The sequence below is a fragment of the Meles meles genome, chromosome 11 (genome assembly GCF_922984935.1).
Source record: "Meles meles chromosome 11, mMelMel3.1 paternal haplotype, whole genome shotgun sequence".
In the NCBI taxonomy this organism is placed as follows: Eukaryota; Metazoa; Chordata; class Mammalia; order Carnivora; family Mustelidae; genus Meles; species Meles meles.
Window position 1 is genome coordinate 19434752 of NC_060076.1, and position 23745 is coordinate 19458496.

The 23745-nt window shown below is 55.4% G+C and overlaps 1 protein-coding gene across 4 annotated transcripts in view; it reads left to right on the forward strand.

The window, feature by feature from the left end:
- The window catches only part of WHRN (whirlin), an 88834-nt gene that overhangs the window by 58152 nt on the left and 6937 nt on the right, over positions 1-23745 (forward strand). Inside the window, exons 4-9 of one of the 4 annotated variants that reach the window (XM_046022348.1) lie at positions 9730-9932; positions 10969-11005; positions 12143-12355; positions 13153-13362; positions 15849-15881; positions 16845-17015. In XM_046022348.1, the coding sequence (XP_045878304.1) occupies positions 9730-9932; positions 10969-11005; positions 12143-12355; positions 13153-13362; positions 15849-15881; positions 16845-17015 (867 nt within the window). The remainder of the gene's footprint in view (positions 1-9729; positions 9933-10968; positions 11006-12142; positions 12356-13152; positions 13363-15848; positions 15882-16844; positions 17016-23745) is intronic. The other 3 variants (XM_046022351.1, XM_046022349.1, XM_046022352.1) reach the window with 3 other exon arrangements.

The window sequence follows — 23745 nt, forward strand, 5'->3', positions numbered from 1 at the left end:
GGCGACCTAAGTATCAAAAAACCCAGCTTTGCCACGGAGATTTGCAATGTCACTTTTATCATATACTCCCTCCCCTGTGTCCATGGGACTATTTCTGGTCTGTTCTCTTGTCTGTTTCTCTACTCAGGAGTCCATGCCCCACCCTCCGAATTATAGAGGCTTAGAGCAGACTTTATCTGGAATGTCGTCTTATAGCAATCCTGTATCAGGTTTTCATAGCCATTTTTGCATTTTTTAACTGTAAAAATTAATAGACTCCTCTTTAGAGCAATTTCAGATTAACAGAAAGACTGAGCAGAAAGTATGGCATTCCTGTATGTGCCTCCCCATGCCAAGACCTTCCCAGAACCACTCCCCCTATTATTAATATCTTAGGTGTGGCACACTTGCTACAGTGCCCAGCCAATATTGATAGAGTAGTACTGTTGTCATTGCTATTTAAATTCCTATTTTTTGAGGTGCCTGGGTGGCTCAGTTGGTTAGGCATCTGCCTTGGGCTAAGGTCATGATCCCAGTGTCCTGGGATTGAGTCCCACATCGGGTTCCCTGTTCAGTGGGGAGTCTGCTTCTCCCTCTGCCTTCCATTGCCGCTGCTTGTCCTCTCTCTCTCTCTCTCTCTCTGACATATAAATAAATAAAATATTTTTTAAAAAAATTTTTTGATTCTTAGTTTACTTTAGGGTGCCCTCTACCTGGAAAATCCCCTGTTTTTCCCTTATCATCCCTCTCTCCTTCTCTGGACCCCTGGCAACTCGGATCTTTATTCTGCCTCCATAGTTTGCCTTTTCCCGGAATGTTCTAGAGTTGGAACGTACAGTATGTAGCCTTTTCACACTGAGTTACACGCACTGAAGTTTCCCACAGGCTTATTTTTTCACATGGACTTTTATATCAGCTTCCCCAACAAATGCTTGTTTGTGTCCTCATTGGGATAATGTTCCACTTTCCGCTGAACGAGAACTGACATCCTAGGGTTGCTGAATCCTTTCCAGGAACGGGGGAATTTTTTTCTCTCTGTCAAGTTCATTTTGAGTGTTTCAAGTTCTCATCACCTAGGTGTTACATGCCTCTTGTCACATTTATTTTGAAGTGTCTCCTCTCTTCTGTTGCTGCTATGAAAGGGGCTTCCCCTGCCAGCACATGTTGTGTGTGAAGGCTGTGGGCTTGAACTTGGCAACTCTGATTCTTGCAGGTCTGTGGAACAGCCCGAAGCAGTGATAGGGCTGGGTCCTGAGAGGCCTCGGGCCTGTGACATCTCAGGTCCTTACCCATGTTCTGTCTTCCAGAATGAGGGACTGAAGAAGTGTGCACCATTTCCCACAGTGTAATTCCAGACGAAACCAAGTTGTGATTTTTGTTTTTACCTCTTTGCCTTCCATTTCATTGGGGAAAAAAAATGGACGTTCTTTGCTGCCATGGTGTACAGGGCTAGCTGCAAGCGCCCAGCTCCCTACATGCCTGGTCTTGTCAAACTCAACCTTTACAGAAATGGGAAATGTCTCCTGCCTGTCAGCAGAAACCAGAAATGGCAAGAGACTAGCCTGCTTGTGTGTATGTTTGCTCATCGTTCACTGAACTGTTCACTCATTTGTTCACTGAGGCTGTCAGGCATTTGTCAGGTGCCTCTCACACGCCGTGCAAGGCGGATGCAGCTCACTGGCCCTGATCTCCTTGCTTACAGCTCAGCACGATCTCAAGCCCTGGTAAGAGCTGTAGGGCGTGCCGCCTGGTGCTCTGGGTGGGAACCAGATAGACCTGCCTTGGGACGGATAGGTCAAAGAAGGCTTCCTGGAAGAAGTGTCAATTGAGCGGAGGTCTGAAGGTCAATAAGAGTTATTCGGGTAGGGAATGGAGGGAAAACAATCTTTTGGGCAGAGAAACAGCATATGCAAAGGCCCTGAGGTGGCCAGAGGCTCCATCTGCTCATAAAACTGAGAGATAACAAGTGTGGATGGATCAGAAAATGCTGGGGGAGAGAAGTGTGAGATGGATTAATGAGCTAAGACCCCTCTCAGCCTAGGTAAAGGATCTTAAAACTCAGTGAGGAGTTGTAAGGAAGGTATGAGAAGATCAGATTTGCAGTTTCAGTTGATCCCGTTGTGGGCTCCTAGGTGGTTCATTCAGTGAATCGTCTGCCTTCAGCTCAGGTCACGATCCCATGGTCCTGGATAGAGTCCTACATCCAGCTCCGCTCATCGGGGGGTCTGCTTCTTCCTCTCCCTCTGCCCCTCCTCTCTGCTCATCTTGCTTTCTCTCTCAAATAAAATCTTGAAAAAAATAAAATTTAAATTGATCCCTTTGCTACATAGAGAGGTATATTAGTTAGGGTTTCTCCAGAGAAACAGAACCAATAGGGGAGAGAGAGAGGTAGGCAGGGAGATAGGTAGGTAGGTAGATAGAGATGAAATTTATTATAGGAGTTGACCCATGTGATTCTGGGGACAGAGAAGTCCTGCCACCTGCCATCGGCAAGCTAGAGACCCAGGAAAGCTAGTGTCATTCAGCCCAAGAATAAAGGCCTGAACCGGGGAAGCAGATTATGTGAGTCCAAGTGTGAAGACTCAGAAATCAAGGGCTCATGATGTAAATCTTGGTCTCAGTCCTAAGGCCTGAGAACCAGCAGCTCTGCCTTCCAGGGGCAGGAGAAGATAGCCATCTCCGCTTCCGCAGAGAGTGGATTCTGCCTTCCTCTGCTTTCTTGTTCTCTTCAGGCCCTCAGTGGAGGGGCCACTGTTACCCACATTGCTGAGGGCAACCTTCATTACTCAGTCGACCAATCCAGATACTGATCTCTTCCTGAACACCCTCACAGACACACCAGAAAGAATGGTTTCCCAGCTATGTGGGCATCTGTGAGCCCAAGCAAGCGGACACATAAAATGACCCATCAGAGGAGAGTGTGGAAAAGGACGCTGACGGTGGGAGCAGGGCGGCGGGTTGGCAGCCATGACAGTCGTCCAGGCGAGGGTCCTCGGTGGCCAGGACCTGGGCGCAGGCATGGAGACAGAGAGGAGTGAATGGATTAGAGACTGTTCTGGAGGGGAGGATGATGGGCCTGTTAGGTTTGGAGGTTTGGGGACTGAGCGCTGGGGTGAGAGCCCTGGAGAAGGTCAGCACGAGCGTGGAGAGCTGTCCCGTTCAATATGGCAGCCACCACACTCACGTGCCGGTGGAAATGAAGCTAGTGCCAGTAGGGAAATGCATTTTTATTTTTATGTAAATCCCAAATTCAGGTAATTTAATTTAAATGACGGTGGCTACTACACCAGACAGTCCAGATAGAGACTCTTTGCGTTATCGCTGGAAGTTCTTTTTTTTTTTTTTTAAGATTTATTTATTTATTTATTTGACAGAGAGAGAGATTACGAGTAAGCAGAGAGGCAGGCAGAGAGAGAGGAGGAAGCAGGCTCCCCGCTGAGCAGAGAGCCCAATGTGGGGCTCGATCCCAGGACCCTGGGATCATGACCTGAGCCGAGGGCAGAGGCTTAACCCACTGAGCCACCCAGGTGCCCCTATCGCAGGAAGTCCTTTGGGGCAGCACTGGTTGCACGTGCCTTTAAGTATCTGAGTGGAAACGTGGAGTGGACACATGTAAGTCTGGGGCTCAGAACAGCAGCTGGGCTGGGTTCAAATCCTGCCGCGCAGCTTGCTTGCTGACGTCCTTGGGCAAGTGACTTCACCTCTCCAGTCTCGCTACCCTCATCTAGAAAACGGATATTCCGTTCCGTGCCGCGTGCAGTGCTGTGTAAGCCTAGAGCTCGGTTGTGGGAGGTAACTGGCCCTGAGAGGCACTCAGTGGGGGGTGGAAACCTGGTACACTCCCTGGGTCTCACCTTTGTGATTGGTCTGATGGGTTTACTTGGATGAAAGAACTCCAGAGTGGTTTCTCACCCTCGCTCTGACTTCGATGCAGAGTAGGACCTTGGGCAAGTCCTTTCTCCTTTCTGGCCTCCGTTTTCTCACTTGGTGACGTCGGCTTAGAGCAGCCTCTCCTTGAGGTCTGGCCCACATCCCAAAGAGAGGAAGCAGGTCTGACAGCGGCTGAACTAGTGTCAGAAGAAGGTACCAGAAGGAGGTGGGGGACCTAAAGTCAGCATACATCGCCTTTGCCAGTCCCGTCCGTGGTATTTCTGGTGGGGGTCCTGCCTTATGAGAGCGCTAAACTAGAGGCTGCTGTGAAGAGCTCACCCCTGGCCCAGCCGGTGGCCCCAGCTTGCTTCAGGAGCCGTCTTACCATTTATCTTGATCCTTTTTTTTTCTTTTTCTCTTCCTTTTTTTTTTGTTTGTTTTTAATGTGGACAAGGTTTACTGACTTCTGAACTGTTGGGGAAAACTAAGGTTGTCTCATTAAAACTGCATTGCTCACTTGTACCAAAAAAAACCCCACCAAAGCCTATTCAAGTTTCATACTTGACATAGAAGACTATTAAAGATTCATAATTGCAATAAAATCCTCTAGTAGAATTTGAATTTTCATTGTGGTAATGCTACAATGGTGGGGGGGGGGGTCCTTGTTTGAAGCTACAAAAGCCATTTCAATAAAGGCTGGGGAAGGCCGTGAAGAAGGCCCCGAAAGTGCTTTCATGGGCTGGGGGTGGGGGGTGATGTCTTGCCCAGTGACTGGCACTGGGATGCATGTCCCAAGGGGATGGACTCCCGTCTCCCAGCTCAGTGTGGATTGAATTGTTGGCAGGGCTCTCTACTGACTGCCTCTTGGAAGGGAACTCAGCTACTGCCATCCTACCATGAGTTCTTTTCGCTCATTTATTTTTGGTTCCCTCCACCAGGCAGGAATAGAGCACCTGCTGTGTGCATGGCACAAAGCATGGGCTGAGAGATGGGAGCCAGAAGGGTAGGCTGGTTTTTTCTCAAAGGAGCTGTGCCTGGCTTGAGCAGGGGCTCTGTGGGCTGGGAGAACGAAGGCTAAATCCCAGCTCTGCTCACTTCGCTTCCTGGCCTCAGTCTTTTCATCTGTAAGATGGGGTAATGGTAGGTACCTCGTGGAGGTGGTAAAAATGTGACCCAGTGGAAGCTGAAGGCAGGGCCCGAGTAGGAGGCAGGTGAAAAGATAGGGTATGATTTTGAGGGTCTCAGAGGAAGGGATCACTTCAGCCACGTTAGCACAGCTTCTCAAAAATGCAGCTAACATTTATTGGGCACTTACTGGATGCTATAGATACTGTTTCACCTGCTTTATACCTGTCCATTCAGTAAATGTTCACTGGGCACCTACTATGTGCCAGATGCTGTTTTAGGCACTGGGGCTACAATGGAGAGTTGTCATTCAATCCTGAAACCCACAAAGGTAGGTACTGATGCTATCCCCATTTCCCAGGGAAGGTAACAGAGGCACAGAGAGGGTGGGGCAGTTACCCAGGGTCACACAGCTGGGGTCAGACCCTCAGAGTGTCCCAGATCTGAGCCTGTCACTTGATGGGCTGCGGATGACAGAGGGGTCTTTCCTCTCCCTTAAAATAAAGAGCGTTCCTGTGGTCCGCCCCTAGCTCCTCCATCACTGGTGATGAATAGGATGCCCATGGTGACAAATAAAATGAAGCTACCCTTATTCATTTATCCTTCCATGTCCTCGCCATCAGCATCCTGTTCGCAAGCTGAGCAGTACTGGAGACTCGCTCACACTGCATCTGTCTCTCCTTTCTCCAGGGGATCGTGTCCTGCTGAGCTCAGGGTGGCGTGGGTGCCTTCTTGCTCTGCGAGTCTCGGAGGCTGGGCTTTGCTGTGGTCTCGCTCTGTTGCCCTAGACACATGCCTGTGTGGTCTGGGCCTCAGTCTCCCCATCCATAGGAGACTTTGGGGGAGCCTGGCCGTCATAGCATCTTTGCCTTCCTACTCGTTGCCTTGTCTATGCACGTTGTCTAACTCCAGGCTAGCTGCAGAGAAAGGAACAAACACGTTGAATTCTTCGTCTTGAGGGGAAAGAGCTCAGGCAAGGCCTGTAAACATTGCCACCTCCAACTTCACATTGCCCAGACCCAGGGAAAGGGCCAGGGGGGAGTGGGGGAGGATGGGTGTCTCCCTTCCTTTCACCATTTACTGAATGTCTCCCGAGAGCCAGGACATGGTGGGATAAAAGTGAGAGCTGCGTGAAGAATGTGCAAACAGCTGGGCTCAAACCCTGGCTCTGTTTTTCCCATCCTGTGTGACCTCAAGCAAGTCACTGACATCTCGGAACCTGTCCCCTCCATTGGGAAGGGAAGCGAGTGAAAAGCTGTCAGAAGCCTCTCGTGTGTGGATGGTCCCATGGGATTCTCGTGGTCTCATGGGCCTTGCTGGTAGCATCTAGCCCATTTTACAGACAGAACACTGAGACTCGGAGTGCGCTCAAGAGCAGAGCAGGGCCATACTGCCCCTACTTCCCGGTTGCCTGGCTGCAGAACCAAAGGCTTCTTTCTGATGCACCGTGGGGATGGGACTCCTCACCCTGCAGGCCACACGGGGCTCGGTTCAGCAGGGGGACACCGGGTTTGTTTGAAGGGGCTGTGGACTCTGAATGGCCGTGAGCGGGCAGACCCCGGTTCCCTCAAGCAGAGGAACCGGACTCGGAGAGTCGGGACTGTCTCTGACCAACTCTGATGCTGTGCGCAGCTGCGTGGGGGCCCAAAGCCAACCCTGTCTAGAACCTGGGTTTTAAAACAGACGCTGGGAGAAGGAGAAAGAAGATTGGAAGGAGATTGAGAAGAGGGGCTCACGTACCCCCGTTCAGAGCGGGTTTCCCAAGCATGACTCCTGTTTCAGGCCCGCTCCCCAGGCGGACTGCACACGAACCCCACGTTGCCTGCCACAAATCCAGCAGAGATGTATTTATTCAGCAGGTGTGAAGGGAAACTGAGGAGCCCAACAGCCTTGTGGCTGGCTTCGGGGCGTTAGCGCTGAGCACTGGGCCGGAGCAGGAGGTGTGCCTAATTCACGAGATTGCGGACATGCCCTCAGCCAGGTCCGGGCCCGGGACAGTAATGGGAGTTTGGAAACCACCGTGCCTCCCACCAAAAAACCCATTGCTCCCCGTGGTTACTGACACCGCCCCACCCCAGGTTGTCAGATTTAGCAAATCCCAATACAAGGTGTCCTTTTTTTTTTTTTTTTTTAAGATTTTTATTTATTTGACAGAGAGAGAGATCACAATAGGCAGAGAGGCAGGCAGAGAGAGAGGAGGAAGCAGGCTCCCTGCGGAGTAGGGAGCCCGATGCGGGGCTCGATGCGGGGCTCGATGCGGGGCTCGATGCGGGGCTCGATCCCAGGACCCTGAGATCATGACCTGAGCCAAAGGCAGCGGCTTAATCCACTGAGCCACCCAGGCGCCCCACAAGGTGTCCTTTTAAGTTCCAGGTAAACAACGGATACTCCTTTTAGTGTACCTCCGCGCACGCGCGGGGCGGTGTTTGACTGTTCCCTGCCCAGCCTCTCCCGAGGGCCAGGTGGATGCTGGTGGACTTGAGCTGTCCCTCCCCCGGCTTCCCCACCTCCCACCCCCCAGGGCCTGGAGGGAGAGTCTCGTGCCCCAGAGGGTGTCCAGACATATCAGGTCTCTCAGGTGCTAGTTCCTTTCATTAAACTGCTGGGATGGAAATAAAGTGTGTGGGGAAGGTTAAAATTGATTCCCTTTGCTTGACAAAAGCCAAAGCTCTTGGGAGAGATGCGGAGGAAGCAGAGCCCCTGAGCAGATGGCGAGGGGTGGGGGGTGTTTCAGGGTGGCTGCAGCCCGGAGCTGTGGGGGCTGTGGGACGCTGAAGCCGCTGGCACACAGGAGGCCGTATCCTGACGGGGGTGCAGGGGGCCTGGCAGGAGGTGCCCTCCACCCTCAGCACAAAGGAGATCCCGGCTCAGGCATCTCGGTGTGAGGAGGAGGAGGAGACCCAGGTTGGGGGGCCATGGGGGTGTGGAGGGTGAAGACTGGGTGAGACCTCCTGGAGGGTTACCAGGGGGAGTAAAGGCAGCGTTGATGATGGGGCAAGTTTTCAGATCTGGGGGCCCTGGGCAGGACTAGGGAGCAGCGGCAGGATGGTGGCTTTGGACATGCTGGGTCTGAAGTGATGCCATGTGTCCCCAGGCAGAGCTCCTGATGACGGCTCAGTAGCAGAAAGCCGGAGGGCTGTGGGGCCGTGCTGACCTGGGTCTGTCTCCTAGCTGTCCTCTTCACTGGCTCTGTGACCGCACACTATTCACTTAACCTCTCTGAGCCTCCGTTTTCTCTCTCCAGAGTGGAGAGCAAGGATACCTCCTTTGCAGGGTGTTGAGGGTATCAAATAAGGAAAAAATACATGTAAAGGGACAAACCAGGTACTCGGCACACATTCAGTGTCCAGTAATAGTGGCTTGAAACTTGGGGCCCCAGGCTGGTGTCATGTTTTGGTCCCCACTGTGCTGCAGCAGAGACGCTCCTGGTGCAAGGAGCAGGGGTCTGACTTCTCATTCATGCAGTGGGTTTTTGTGGAGTTCCCACTGTGTGCCGGGCCCTGGGACACAGTGTGGGAAAACCCAATCACAGCGTAAATCTAAGCCCACTCTCCAGCGCGGGCGGCCTGAGAGCAGGATCAGGGCTGTCTTGCCCAGCACGGCATCCCAGCCCGGATGGAGGCACCTGCTAGGTGTGCAGTAAATGTTGTGTGGGCGAGGGGAGACACGAAGTCTGAGTTTGCTTTCTTTACTGGAAACTCCCCCACCTGCCGGCAAGGCTCTAAAGGAAAGATGAGAAACTGGGGTCCAGGGTTCTGATTCTCCATCTCACCCACACGCTTTCATTCCTATTTTCTTTCTTCCAAATACCCCTGTGGCTCACCTTTTCCAAATTCTGCTTTGGAAAAAATGCTGGGAAAACCCTCTGGGGGTTGCTCCTGAGCCATCGGCAGGCTGGGAAGCTGGGGAGAGGGAAAAGCAGACAGGGACTATTGACATTATGAGGCTGCCCTTCAAGGCCACGGTGGGGAGAAGCCCTGGGCAGCCCCTTCCCTGCCGCGAGCTCAGTGCCCCCTCCTGGAAGAGCAAGGAAGGGAAGCAGACCCTCCGAGTAGAACCATGCTGGGAGTCTGTCAGATGCCCCGTCTCACTCGGAGGCATCGTCCCTTCCAGCCTTGTGTAATTCTGTCACAGTTTTGTTTTTATGGGAAGGCTACTTTTTTCCTTTTATTTTTTCATCCTTTCACTTAAAAAAGTGTTTTTACATTACAAAATAAAACTGCCTAAAAATTGCAAGAATCCAGGTGATACGTTATTGCTTTATTGGGAGACCAGTTTTCTCACTTACTGCTTCTTTCCTTGAGTCAATGAAAATATTGTTTGTATTTTAAGGAAATGTGTGCATGCTTGTGGTAAAAATCTCAACCCTGTAGAAGCTTAAAAGGGCCATGATGGAAGCACACCTCACATCTCTCCCCTTGCCCTCCCCCCTCAGCCACCCCCAACAAGTTGCTCCTAGATGGCTGTTGCTGTCTGGATAAGGGGACCCTTGGGGAATCTTGTTGTAGACCCACCTCTAAACCACTGCTAGGTGGAGGGGAGGTGGCCCTTTTTAGTAACAGGAGCATGGGCTGAGGCTGGGACTGGAAGGTTGGCTCTACCATTGACTTGCTCTGTGACCCGCAGGCATCCACAGAACCTCTCTGAGCCTCAGTGACCATCTCCGCAGGCTGGGATCAGGGCTCTAAAGCCCCAGGCATGAGTCGGTGTCCTGCATGCCACCCAGGTGACTGTGTCGTTTGGTGGTCTCTGCAGGTTGGGGACCAGATTCTGGAGGTGAACGGGCGGAGCTTTCTCAACATCCTGCACGACGAGGCAGTCAGGCTGCTCAAGTCTTCACAGCACCTCATCCTGATGGTGAAGGACGTCGGGAGGCTGCCCCACGCCCGCACCACGGTGGACGAGACCAAGTGGATTGCCAGTTCCCGGATTGGGGACACCAGCACGAACTTGGCAGGGTCTGGCTGCACCCCTCACTCCCGGCCCCAGGACCACAGGGCCGTCTCTGAAAGCCAGTGATGCCCCCTCCTGTCCCTTCACCACTCCCGGATCTGTAACGATTCTGAAAACCTGCGGTCCCCATCCCAAGGTCCCTTGCGATTGTGGGCATGACCTCAGGCACATCCCTTCTCCTCTCCAGGCCTGTTCCCTGTGGGAACCTGAGCTGCACCATCTCTCCTTCCTTATCTCACGCAAATCAGTTAACTTAATCTTGGGCCCTTAGGTCCTTTGTCTGAAAGTGGGGCTCCTCACCCGTGTCCCCATCCAACTGTGGGGGTGAGGACCCTGTGAGTTCCCTGAGGAAAAGGGTCTTGGGAGTCATGAACTGACTACAGCTGCCGCCGGCTGCAGCATTGCTGAGAGTGTCATGTGTCCCCGTTGGATTTCCTGCAGGCGTCTCAGCCTGGTTGGTGGCCTCCCGGGCCAGATCCACCCAGAGCATCTCTCTCCCTTCCTTGCCTCCCCCTCTCCCCTCTCGCCAGCGCCGTATCATAAATGTTTTAGTTAGCTTCCAGCATTTAAAAAGGCATCAGGTTTCCCATGGAAAGAAATGAAAAACAAAAAACAAACCTGGATTTCTGGCTGCTGCTTTCAAATAAGGAATTCTGGTGGCTTGAGCGCATGTTTTTTCAAGAAATTGGGCTGGAGCTGAGCTGCACCTGCCAGTGGCCACCCTGGGTCTCCAGTTTGCCCCAGTCTCCCCCTCCCTAGGGTTGGCCAGACCCCGAGGCCGTGGGTTATTGTTTCCTGTCCTGGTGTTACCTGCCTGGGCCCGTAGGGTTGGAAGCAAGTGCATGAGTGGAGAAGTGCTGCCCACAGGCTCCACTGGGAGGCCAGAAGCCGCTCAGCTGTCTAGGTAGTCACATTCCCTTGAGCTGCCCCAGTGGGGTGAGGCCAGGGCTCTCTCCTCCCGCTCCAGATCAGCCTCTCCCTTGCTCGTGTCTGTCCTAACTGCTCAGTCACGCCGCTGAACACATTCATCTTTCTCCATAGATTTCCTGGGGATCTTCCCACGGAAGGGACAAACAAGGTAGGGTGGTCCCCATCCATGGCTATCTTTGGCTTCTTCCTACATCCCCATAGGGGGCGGTGGGGGGGTTGCAGAACTGCTCGTGTGCATGATCTCATTTTGTTTGGGCAGTCCGCTGACTGTCCACCCATCCTTCATTCCGCACTCATCTGTGGGCACCACCCCGGCCCCCGGGGATGATGGCACTGAACAGAACCAATCAGATCCCCGCCCCGTGGAGATGATGCCTAGTGAAGGAGACACAGAAAAACAAACCTGCCCACCTATCTAATCACAGAAGACGTTTGGTGCCACGAGGCCGGGCTGGATAGCCTCAGAGAGAGCAACCAATGGGACATCCGATTTAGGCAGGGTGAGAGGCAGAGGGGAGGGTGGAGGCTCTCTGACTTGGTGACATGATGCTTGGGCTGGGCACTGAGTGTTAAAAAGAATTAACCACATCAGAGTGTGGCGCGAGGTGGGAAGGGATGGTCTAGTCGGAGGGCACAGCCCGTGTGAGAGCCCTGTGGCAGCAAGGAGAGCTTGGCAGGGGGCGGGGAGTGGTGAGCGAGCAGGACCTGGGAACAGAGTGACAACAGGTGGGATCACTGGGTCACACGGGGCTTTGTGGGCTGCCTAAGAGGTTTGACTTCTCACCTAAAACAGTGGGAGACCATGGGGGAGATGTCCGTTTTTACCAGATCATCTCACCAGCATCTCAGCTCCGCGTAGGTGATGGGAGACACAGAGGGGACACCAACAGCATCTTAGCCACAGCCCAGATGATGCCAGAGGAGGGGGGAGGGTGTCAGATCTGTGCTCTGTCTCGGAAGTAAAGTTACCATTACTCCCAATTTACCAAGGGAGGCCCTGAAACCTAGAGAATAAATCGGAAACCATAATAAGACCGCTCAACTCTGAACAGTTACCGGAGCTGAGGAGAGGACACATGAAAGCGCTGTGGAGGGCATGAAGCCCTTTGCAACCGCACGAGGCCGCACAGTCTGAAAACGGACCCGGGCCCTCCTTCGGGTGCACGGCGCAAACCAAGGCCACAGAGGGACTCCCCCTCCCCCGCACTGTGGTTACTGGCATGGCCCTGCCACGTGACCCCACAGCCCTTCGGAATTCCCGGCCACCTGTCTTCCTGTCTTTCAGCTGGGATTCTACAAGGGGCCAGCCGGCTCCCAGGTGACCCTGAGCAGCCTGGGGAACCAGACGCGCCTGCTGCTGGAGGAGCAGGCCCGGCACTTGCTGAACGAGCAGGAACGCGCCACCATGGCCTACTATCTGGATGAGTACCGCGGCGGCAGCGTCTCCGTGGAGGCCCTGGTCATGGCCCTGTTTGAGCTGCTCAACACCCACGCCAAGGTGACGCAAGGCGGCGGCTCCAGAGGGCTCTGCCTCCTCTCTGTGTCCCCCACTCCTTTCCTGCGCACCTGCAAAGAGTCAGGCGGAAGTGGCCCTGGGCGGAGACCAGTGACCGAGGCACCCCCATCCCAGGGAAGGCAGCCCCCAGACTCCTGGGGAAATCGTCGATTGAAGTGCCCTGTGATGTGGGCCCTAGCAACGTGGCTGTCGATGCTGAGCATACATCTAGTGGCTGTGGATGCTGAGCGTACATCTAGGATCGTCTGGATTGCTCTCCAGAGTGATGCCCGGGCCTCGCCCCAGGCCGGTTAATGCCACACATCTGTGGCTGGGAGCCTGCCCCAAGCCCCCGGTGCTGGCAGCTTTGAGAGCCAGGCTGGAGGAGGTCTGGGGTCCAGAAGCTGCACAAAGGAAGAAGGGATTAAACCCCCTGGGAGCGGTTGCGTGTGGGAAGGTTTAATAGAGGAAACGGGATTTGCGGAGAAGGAGGGAAGGCCATTCTAGGTGGGAGGACAGCCACGGGCTTCCTGGAGGGTTCGGGGAGCTGCAGTCGTGCGTCCTGGCTGAGATGCCAGCGAGGACGGAGGTGAGAGGGAAGCAGGTGTCAGATGAGGCTGGCCCAGCTTCCGGGCTGTGGCAGTGCTTGGACTTCCCCTAGGATAGTGGGGAGCCACAGCAGGTTAAGGAGGGAAAGGCCAGAGGTCAAGTTGGCACGCAGGTGATTTGGCGTAGCAGGGGATGGGTCCCCCCGGACTGGTGGACCTCCGGCTGAGTGCCCTGTTTGTCCCCCTCCCCAGTTCTCGCTCCTGTCCGAGGTGAGAGGCACCATCTCCCCGCAAGACCTGGACCGCTTCGACCACCTGGTGCTGAGGCGGGAGATTGAGTCCATGAAGGCCCGGCAGCCCCCGGGCCCTGGGGCCGGGGACACCTACTCCATGGTCTCCTACAGCGACACGGGCTCATCCACAGGCAGCCATGGCACCTCCACCACCGTCAGCTCGGCCAGGGTGAGCTGCCCCTGCCCCGTCCCTGGCTTTGTGGCCGGTGGGGGTGGGGCGTCGAGGTCGGGCCTTTGCCGTGAGATGGATCTAGGCGTGAATCCCAGTGCCACCCGTTACCAGCTCTGTCCCTTGCCTTTCTGAGCTTCCATTTCTTCCGTTGGAAAAACCTTATTGTTGTCGACGCCTGACGTGTGCCCAGCAAGGCGCTAGGAGACAGCTAGTGAACAAGGCCCTGCCTCTAGGGCTCCCGGTCGGCAGGGAGGCGGGCTCAGGGAGAAAGGTGAAAAACACAGGTAATGAGACAAAGAGAAAAAATAGTAACAATCCATGGGAGGCCCCACCAGAAGCCGTGGCTGTACCTTCATGGGGGTCGTCATGATGGACTCTTGCCCGAGACACCCCCTCTTGTCTTTAGAGCCCCCCCGACTTTATCCCAGACTCCCCAGACTCCCCCGAAAAGCATGCGGTTCAGCCCCCCAGGATTCTCAGAGGCAAATTAATCCCAGGAGCCCTTCTCAAGGAAGGAGCAAAGGAAATGCCTTGCGGCATGGTAGGGGAACCAGTCATCCCCGTCCATGTGGCAGGAAGAGCCGGGGTGGAGGTCAGGAGAGCGGGCCTGTCTCACGCTCTCTGGTCCTGTCTTGAGATGGCTCATCATCACCACTCTCCGGTGGAAAGGGCGGGGGACAGCCATATCTCTCAAGCCCTGCTGCTCCCAGATGCTGAACTGGGAGACCTTACAGGGGGAATCTCAGTAGACTTGGGGCAGATGCACTTAGTTGTCCAGCTGGAGCAGCAGAGCTCCGGGGACACGGTGATGTCTGAGGATGCCGGCCGGGGGTTAGTGGGCACCAGTGAGCCTGCGGCCAGCAGGAAACAGCCCTGGGGCAGCGCCCTTGCCTTTGCAGACAGCTTGTGTTTCTTCTTAGCTCTGGGGAGATGAGTTTCTGGGGAACTTCTCTGTCTCTGCTTTCCACCCCTACTGTTCTGAGTCCCCTTCTTCTGCAGGAGTCCTTGTCCCTTCCTGGGGGGCCCAGGCAGCTGCCAGGCATTCCTCTAGGGCTCTGGCTGCAGTGGAGACCATGTCATGCTTCGGGGGACGGGCAGGTCATCTCTGGGGCAGGCCACAGTGTTTTCCCCACCTGGGGCTGTGTGTTTGGCTCTGTGGCGGCACGCAGGTGTTGAGCTGACTTCAGGCTGCAGGGACCTGGCCCGAGGGGCCGTTTCTCTCAGGGTCCGGCTCCACTGAGACTGGCCTTGGACATGCCCATGTGGGTGTTCAGGAGCCATAAGCCACTGCTCTGAAACCTGGGGGATGGCAGGCTGTAATTCTGGAATGGTCTCTCTAGAATCAGGGATGAGAGATCCAGTGGGGGGATGGGGTGTGTTCTAGCTTGAGAGGGAGGAGATTTAGGTCTAACCCCCGGCTTCTCTGAGCCTCAGTTTCCCCATGAGTAGAATGACCCAAGGTCTTTCCCCGAGGCTCTGATGGCAGTCAAGGTAACTATTATGTCCAGCTCAGCGCTGGCCTGCTGTGACCTTGCCCAGCCCAGGGGTCTCCCCCAAACCTAAGAAGAGTTGGTCCCGACTGGTCTCAGCCCCATGCTTCACTGCCCAGTGCCTCAGTTCCCCCACTTGCACTGGGGCAGCAATGCTGCTATGCCTAGCATTAGGATGCCCAGGGAGGATTAAACGAGGAGTGACCTCCCTGTTGGCACCAGCATCCCAGAAATACTGTCCAGACCCAAGGACAGGTGGAGCCTCAACTCTTCCTGACTTCCCCCAACCTGGCTGGAGAAAATCACCTTGAGGATTTGCACCCAGGGCCTTGCAGACACTTGGAGGCTTCTGGAAAGCACTGGGTTGAGGCTCTGCTCCCCCATTTCACTCTTATCCTGCCTCCAGCGCCCTCACATGCACAGCGTGGGGCCCCACCCCTCCGACTCAGACCTTCGCTGCCGGCACAAGGCTTGGGGCTCTCCTCAATGCAAGTTGCCTCTGATCCAGTTTTTTGAACAAGGTCCTCCTTTAGGCTCTGCCTGCCATTAGCAGGTGTGACCTTGGACAAGTCCCTTCTCTTCCCGGGGCCTCCATTTTTCCACCTACCACGGGAGTGACAATCCCAGCCTCACCTGCTGGCAAGTCCCAGGGTTGCCTCACAGCGCATAGCCGTCTTCTGACAGCCCTTCTCAAGGACAGGTGTCATTTCTGCAGAACCGTGGCGACCCCTGGTTTCCTTCGAGGAGGCAGTTACCAAGAAGGAGTGCTGGTTGCGGCAACGGGACCTTTTTTCTTCATCCCTCCTTTACGCCCGCCCCAAGTATCTGGAGGAAACAGAAAAGGGATCTTAGAGAACCGTGTTCACTTTTGCCTTTCTCTGTGTGTGTGCATGCATGCATGCTGGGCAGAGGGGTGGCTGCGGAACCCGCCCCATCCCTAATATTGATTTGATGTATTTTTCTTTTTGCCTTTTGCCCACCCTTCCTCCCCAGGAGCGGCTGCTGTGGCTTATAGACCTGATGGAGGTACCGTCCTTCCTGCCGGGCGGGGCCGTGGGCGTCCCTTAGCCGGGGTGGAGGTAGGGGGCCGTGGCCCTTCCTGCCACCCCCTTATGTCTGCGCCCGGCCCTGGTGGGAACTGGGATTCTTCTCGGTGCTCACTGTCCCTCCTGTGGCCGGTCCATCAGGTTTCCTCAGGCTTTGGGATGAGGAGACCCTCTGCTTAAACCCCAGCCCTGCTACTTCCTTGCTGTGTGACCTCAGAAAGGGATTTTACCTTTCTGAGCTCGGTTTTAGAGTCTGTAACCTGAGGATGATCATTTCTGTGCTGTGGAGCTGTTGAGAGACCTCTTGTGCTTTCATATGCTGTGAGCTCTGTCTGGAGTTTTCTCTTTCCCACTTCACATGGCCTGCTATCTCCTCTGTGGGCGTGAGCCCTGCTCTCACATGCCACCTCCTCCCAGAAGGCTTCCATGATTCTCTGACTTCCCTATGGCTCCTCCAGCCCCCTGAGTGTCCCATTGTCCTGACTCTTGTCTCATTTATTCTAAGAATGTTTACAAGCTAAGAAGTTTACAAGTTTACAAGAATGTTTACAAACTGACCACAGCAGTGATTGCGTCTGGAATCAACAATGAATCCCTCATGTCCAGCCCAGGGCCAGGCCCATATAAACAACAGGGGCCTTTCTTAATAATCATCGTTGTTGGCGTTTGTCGAGAGTTCTTCGTGGCATTGTGATAATGTTTTCCAACTGTATCTTCTTTGACTTTCCCAGTAACTAGGAGTGGCAGGTACCACCATGATCCCTGGTCCAGGTCACTCAGCTAGTGAGTGGTGGAGTCAGGATCCGGTAGTTATCTACTCGCCACCAAGTGACAGACACTGGTCTGCGACCCCAGCACATGTCCGTGAGCTTTTGCTGCAGTGATGCTGAACCCCCAAATCTGGATGGACAATAACCCAAAGCATTTCTTTCTTGTGACCCAGATCCTGTCCCTCATGGAGCTCACCTGCTTTCCTGACTGTGTTCAAACGCCTGTCACATGGCTCTCACCTCTTCTGAGTTTGTCTTCCCTGGGAAACAGGAGGGACCAGGGACCAGGCAGGGAGCACGTCTTTCTCCTGTCTGTCTGCCCAGTGCCAGCCCAGGCTCTGGAAGTGAGTTGGGGCCCAGGAAATGGGGAGCAGAAACTGAAATGAATCTGCCTTCCCTGGCCACCCAGGGTTATCTTCTCAGATCCCAGCCTTAGGAAAATGTCCTTGGCGCTGCCATCCAGGCCGGCAGAGTGGCAGAGGGCTGGCTCTCGTGACCCAGATGCCCCAGACGGTTGCCCCAGATGGAACCAGTTTCCATTTAGCCCGAATTCTGTGGGCCACACTCTGCAGTTAGCAATCGCAGGTTAAACGTGGCTCATTCTGCAGCCGTTTTCCCTTTAACCAGACAAAATCGATCAAAGGAGATCAGATGCAGCCTTCCTCCATTGACAAATAGGGTTTCTTTTCCATGTGTCTAATAGAGGGCCGGCCCTGAGAATTTTTCCTGCCTCCAGACAATGTCGTTCCCCTCCCACATGGATGTCAGCCACGAGAGCTGAGCAGAAGCAAGGCTTCCCTGCTGTTAATTGGGTTCTTCGTGGGGTACAAGCCAGCCTGGGGCAGAGGGGCTTGAGCAAACAGGCTGGGGAGTCCCGCAGACTGGGGTTAGCTCTCCCAAGTGGTAGCCGTGACACCTTGGACGGTGACTGAAGCTTTGGGAGCCTCGGTTTCCACATCTGTACCCTAACCTATAAGACCAGTCCTCTGGGTTGTCATGAAAATTCAGTGAGCTCAGGAGTGGACTTGCAGGCGTGAGTACTTGCGAGCCCATGTTGATACTCCGAAGACCGGCAAAGGGCACTGCGGAGGATTTCAGGGTAAAAGGGGTTGCAGAGGCCAAGGCCAGCCTTGTACCTATGAAGCAGGTGCCGTTGAGGTCAGGGGTGGCAGCTGGGACTGCCCCGCCTTAACCTCAACCCCTTTCCACCTAGAAGTGAGAGGTTCGCACTCCAAGCCTCTCGTGTGCCTGGAAAAGGGGCTCCCTGGGACTGCCAAGGCATGCTGGGGGGGGGGGGTTGCTGCTCTAAAATCCTATTGTCCCTGTCCCTAGGCGGTAAGGTGAGAAGTGGGTGCTGGGCGTGGCTGTTAGCACTTTGCTCCCTTATGGTCTCTATGCTTTCCTCCTCCTCTAAGGAGGAAAAATCCTAGGGCAATAGGAGGGTGGAGAGGCTCAGGCCAGTCTCGGGCCCTTCCGGCTGCAGGGACCCCTAACTGTGAAGGCCGCTCTTCCCAGAAACAGGGAGAAAATGATCAGAGGACCTTCTCCCACCTCCTGTGTTGTGCCTTTGGTCCAGCCTGGTTGGATTTAGAGAGTCCTTTGCTGGGTGAGCCCTCCCACAGTAGGGGAGCAGGAAGGAGCCCAACTATTGACTCATTCATCAGCCAGTCCTGTGGCGAGCATTTGCTGAGCACCCCTCCCTGCCCCCTCCCCCGCCCTGATCCCTAGCTCTGAGACGACAGCACCTGCTGCCCGGGAGCTTAGCAAGTCCTTCTGGGGAGGCAGCCTCAGATCAGACCACCTACCTAATTCACACCCTGAGAAGTGGGTCATTGGGTCGAGAACCAGGGCCCTGACCAATGTGGGCTGTCAGGGAGGGGATGTTGGAGCTGAGATCTGAGGTCACTGGCATCAACCGGGTAATCCACCAGGCAAGGAGTTGGGGGGGCCAAATCAGCACATGCAAAGGCCCTGAGCTCAAGGCTTGTGGACCCTGGAAGGAACTGTGGGAGGTCAGGAGGGCCAGAATGCCAGGGGTGAAGGGGAGAGGGTGCAGGCTTAGCAGCAGGAAGCGCCAGGGACTCGGGCTTAATCCTGAAACCGTGGAACACCACTCAGGCAGGAAGTGACGTGATCTTGTCTGTATCTTTTAAAATGCTTCCCCTGTGTGTGGAGAGAGCTCAGTGGCACAGGTAGATGGGGTGACTCGGTGAGGCTACTGCTACAGTCTGGGTAGCTACAAGCCTGTGGTCGGGCAGACTGGCTCTGCAGCCCCTGTCCCAGGAAGCAGCCAAGATTAGGGCACAGCAAGGCTGGAGTTCATTTTTCTGCTTAAGAACAGCCCATTCCCAGCTAAAAGGCCTCCGCAGGAGCCCCTGCATCCTCAGAACCATAAATTCAGCAGAGGCGTCAGTGAGCCTCAGGGCGGCTGCTCCCTGCCAGCCCTTTGCAGCGTTTTTGCCTCCCTGTGGGCACTTGAGAGGGTTGGAAGCTGTTTCCCCGCAGTCAGAACCAAGTCCACGGAGGCCAGCCCTGCTCCTCTGGAGCCCTCACTCTCCTGGTTATAAAACGGCGGGGGGGGGGGGGGTCAGACTAAGCATTGACCCAAGACAGCGGTCTTCACCTTCCCTGTGCCACAAACACCTCTGGCAGGCTGGCAAACCCTGGCACCCCTTCTCAAAAGAACAGTCTTAATACATCAGGGTTACCAAAAAACCCAAATAATACAGCCATTTTTGAAATTCCAGAACAATTTGGAAACCAGGTGCTTCCTGATGAGCACGCACCATAGCGAGGTCCGACAGTGGGTCAGCGAGGCTGTGAGTGTGAAGCCAGGGTGAGCCCAAGTGGGGTTCGGTGGCACCTGTAGCAACCGGGAAAGACCTGGGACTTCAGTCGGCAACAGTGTCTCGGGCACTGCCAATTCTACAGGGCCGTGGCCTCCGTTTATAAGGGAGGAAATGTGTCATGTGGACTGGAGGGTCACGGAAAGCGAGAGGCAGTGTTTTCCCTCAACTGGGTTCTTGGGGTCACCGCATCCCTCCTGGAGCCCTGCTCTCCAGGGCCCGTCACACTCTCTGTCCACGGAATGAAGCCCTTTTCCTGAGACGATTGGGAGGGTGACGCGTGGAGGCAGAAGGTAGCACGTTCCAACTGTGCCGCACAGACCTCCTGGGGGACCTCCGTGGTTTGGTGGGCAAGCGTGATGGCAGGAGAGCGGACAGCGGGTAAAAGTGCCCAGAGCCAGCCAGGAACCGGGGCAGTTCCCGTGGTCTCGGCCACGCGAGTGAGTGTGGGTTCCAGCCCTCTGGGGACCCACACCCCTCTGCCCTTTCCTGCCAGCTGCCTGACTTCCAGCCCCACCCCGTGTTTGGAGAGCTCGGGAGCAGGACCAGCCCGTCTCCACCAGCATGGCCACTGGCCCAGGGGCTGGCCCCATGATGCTTTTGGACCCCCAGTCCTGTCCACTTTACTCCAGGCAGCCCCACTGCCCCGCAGTCCAGGAATGCCAGGACTCTGGCTCTACCCAGCTGGTCCCCTCCCCCACCCTGACCTTCCTGGGGTGATGGCTCCTGTCCCCCAGCTCCAGCTCTTTCCTCTCTCCTTGCTCTCCCCCTCTCCCTCCCACCTTCCTTCTCTCCCTCCTCTCTTACACCCACTCCCTTCTCAGCTTTCCCTTCTCTGTCCCTCCCCCTGGCCTTGGGCAGAAATCTCCATGATGACCTTCCAGGAACTTTCCCATCTACAGAGTGGGGGGCCCCTAGCCTCAGGCCTCTGGTGCATTTAGGGGCAGAGGTGGGGGGAGCCTGATGTCCTGACATCAGAGTAAAGAAGCCAGAAGAACAAAGAGCTGAAAATAGCAGCTTTATGTAAGAGCCTTCCCGTTGTAATGAGGGAGGCAGGAGGAACCAGGGATTGGGCTGGAGTGAGGTGGCGGGAGGGAGGGGAGGGCCTCATTCTGCTGAGGCGACAAGAAGCATCACCACTTCCTGAATCTCTGGTCCGCCTGGCAGGGGTCCTGGGGACAGCCCGCCATCATTTCACTTTATTTTGGCCCCACAGTTCCCTCAGACCAGACTCCTGGGGTATCCGGGCCCTGACTGGGCCAACTCAGACAAAAAGAAGGTCTTTTCCCTAAGAGGAAGGGAATTTTCCGAACCGTCGCTGATTTGAGGAGGAAGGAGATGGGGGGAGCAGCCGGTCCTGCGGGTGGCGTCCTGGCCCTTGTGGCAAGCGGTCGGAATAACAGAGTCAGACCTTGAACACAGCTCTGCTTCCCGCCTCATCCTTGCTGTGTGACCTTGGACAGGTGGCCTGCCTTCTCTGAGCCTCAGTGACCTCAGGTGTAGAACGGATGAACAGCCTCGTCTAGCAGGGCTAATGGAGCCACTGAGTCTAAACCCGCAGCCAGTCTCCAGCCTTAGTGGGTGCCGGAATGGGGGGTGGCCCAAGCAGTCAGCGGGATGGGGGCGGGCACGACGAGGAGGCCAGGAGGCACAGGCTGGCTCCTGCATGAGCTCTGACCTTGATCATCGTCTCGAAGCCTGTTCCTCGAGCGTTTGTGCTGACGCGTCCCCGGGGTTCTTAGCCTGCTGTCTGGAGCTATTTCAGACGCACAAGGAACATGGCTTGGGGACTCGGGGCTCCTGAGCCGTCTGGATTTGGCAGATGGAGTCTGGCAGGGCCGGGCTCTGACCCGTCTGCCGTTTGCCCCACTTCGGGCCTTCCTCCCAGGGCTGGATATTTATCCCCCTGCCCCCCACCCTCACCCTCCCGACTTTCCCTCCCCGCCTTCCGACTTGGCTCCAGGATGCTCTTGTAGCAAGGACGGGCTGAGGCCAGGGGCCAGGGATGGCCGTACTGTTCCATGCCAGCAAGGGGCGCTATCGGGGCCCTGTCCAATTCTGGGGTCAGGGTGGTGCTGCGTGGGCTTTGGGACCACCCCCACCCGGGTTTGAAATCCGCTGTAGAACGTCCGTGCGGTCTTGGACAGGTCACATCCCTCTCTGAGCTTCAACGTAAAATCTGTGAGGATCCCAGGGGCTGCCTCTCGCAGAGATCAAAGGAGAGAGCGTCAAGTAAAACGCCCCGCAGAGGGCCTGGTATGTGGCCCTCCCCAGTTTGTGGTTCGCCCTCTGCTGTCTCTGAGAGAAAGCCCCACCCGCTCTGCCGTCTGCGCCAGAGAACTGCTTGTCTTGTCAGGGCTCTGGATCCTTCTTCTCTCCCTCCCGGGCGCCCAGTTACCACTGCCAGCCACATCAGTGGTCCTGAGCGGAAGTGTGTGACACCTGCTGTGCGCATGGCCCTGTGAGGGGTGTTGGGGACACAGTGACCTGCATACCATTTATTCCCCATGCATGAGTCAAGGCTGCCGGACAAATGCTTGTTGACTGAATGAGTGCCCAAAGCTCCAAATGTACCAGAACAGGACGGAATCCAGGTCTTTGGTGCCACCGTGGACTGTCACCCGAGTCCTCCGGGTGACTGCAGCTTGAATCCAGGGACAGGTGGCAGTGGCTGCACTGAGTATGGCAGAGGCCCCTCCTGTCTGAGCACCTGACAGGTGTTACTGCGTCAGCCCCGGGAGAGAGGGACTGCCGTGACCCCATTCTGCAGGTGGGGAAGTCAGCACCGAGCAGATCTGTGGTTTGCCTTCCGTCCCTTGGCTGTGAGTGGCCGAGCTGGGTGTGATCTCAGCGAAGCCAGGAGTGGTGCCACTTAGTGGGCAGGAGGGCATCACGCCCCCTCCTAAGGATTCCCTATGGTCTTTGAGTGCCTGACGCTGCCTGCAGCATCTTCCCACGAGCCAGTGTGCAAGCAACGGGGCTGGAGACAGTCAGAATGCTGAGGTTTGCATGGAAGCCTCGGCTTGGGTGGTAAAATGAGGCAGGAGTCCCAGCCTGACATCATGGGACCAGATGAAGAGGCCTGGGTATCAAAGGCTCTGAGCCGGGAGGGCCGAATGCCTCCCTGGAGGGCTCCCAGGACGGGTCTTTGTGATTACGTGCCTCTTGCCTGCCCAAAACGTTCAAGGCTCCAGGAGCGTCATTCGGGATGGGAATCAGTGTGGAGTGACCTGGCAGCCTGTGCCCCAGGGAGTATGGCATCAGGGGACCCCTCCGTCCCGACCCACTGCCTCCGCCCTAACCTAGGCCACCATGACCACTCTCCACGATGATCTAGTAGTTGGCCTGCCTCATTCTCTGCCTGCTGGGGCCTCCTCCACGCCAGCCTGAGTGATTGATGAATTCATTCACCCATTGATCCATGCGCGGATTCATTTGCTTTGTAAATATTTATCAAGCAGCCCCAGTCCTAAACACTGAGGATAGATAGAGTGGGACTAGGTGGTCCTAAGTCCTGCCTTTGAGCAGTTTTTTTTTTTTTTTTAATTTATTTGACAGACAGAGATCACAAGTAGGCAGAGAGGTGGGCAGAGAGAGAGGAGGAAGCAGGCTCCCTGCTGAGCAGAGAGTCCATGCAGGGCTCGACCCCAGGACCCTGGGATCATGACCTGAGCTGAAGGCAGAGGCTTTAACCCACTGAGCCACCCAGGCGCCCCCTTTAAGCAGTTTTTATCCTAACGGGAGAGACAAACAAGAAGCAAATCAATATTATAGCGTCAGGCGGTGGTAAGTCTATGCAGAAAAATGAAGCATGGCCAGGGGTTAGACAGGGGGTGGGGAGGGGTGCTCTTTTAGATGGGGCTCGTCCAGGAAGGCCTTATTGAGGTCAGAGCTAAACGAAGTGAGGACATGAGTCTGTGGAGGGCAGGGAGAGCAGTGAGTGCCAAGGCCCTGGGGTAGGAAGCATCCCACTCTGCTGGAGGAGTAGCAAGTAAGGGCCCAGCCATGAGGCACAATGAGTGCAGACTTTGGAATTTTCTCCAGGGAAAATGGAAAGACCCAGGAGGGTGAGGAGCTGGGGAGAGAGATTATTCAGGGATTACATCCTGGCTGCTGGGCGGAGGAGGTAGAGGAGGACAATACAGCGGGGGCAGGGGGAGAGGGGTTGTAATTTTAGGTGGGGTCGTCAGGATGGACTTCTCTGAGGAGGTAGTATTTGGGAAGGTCT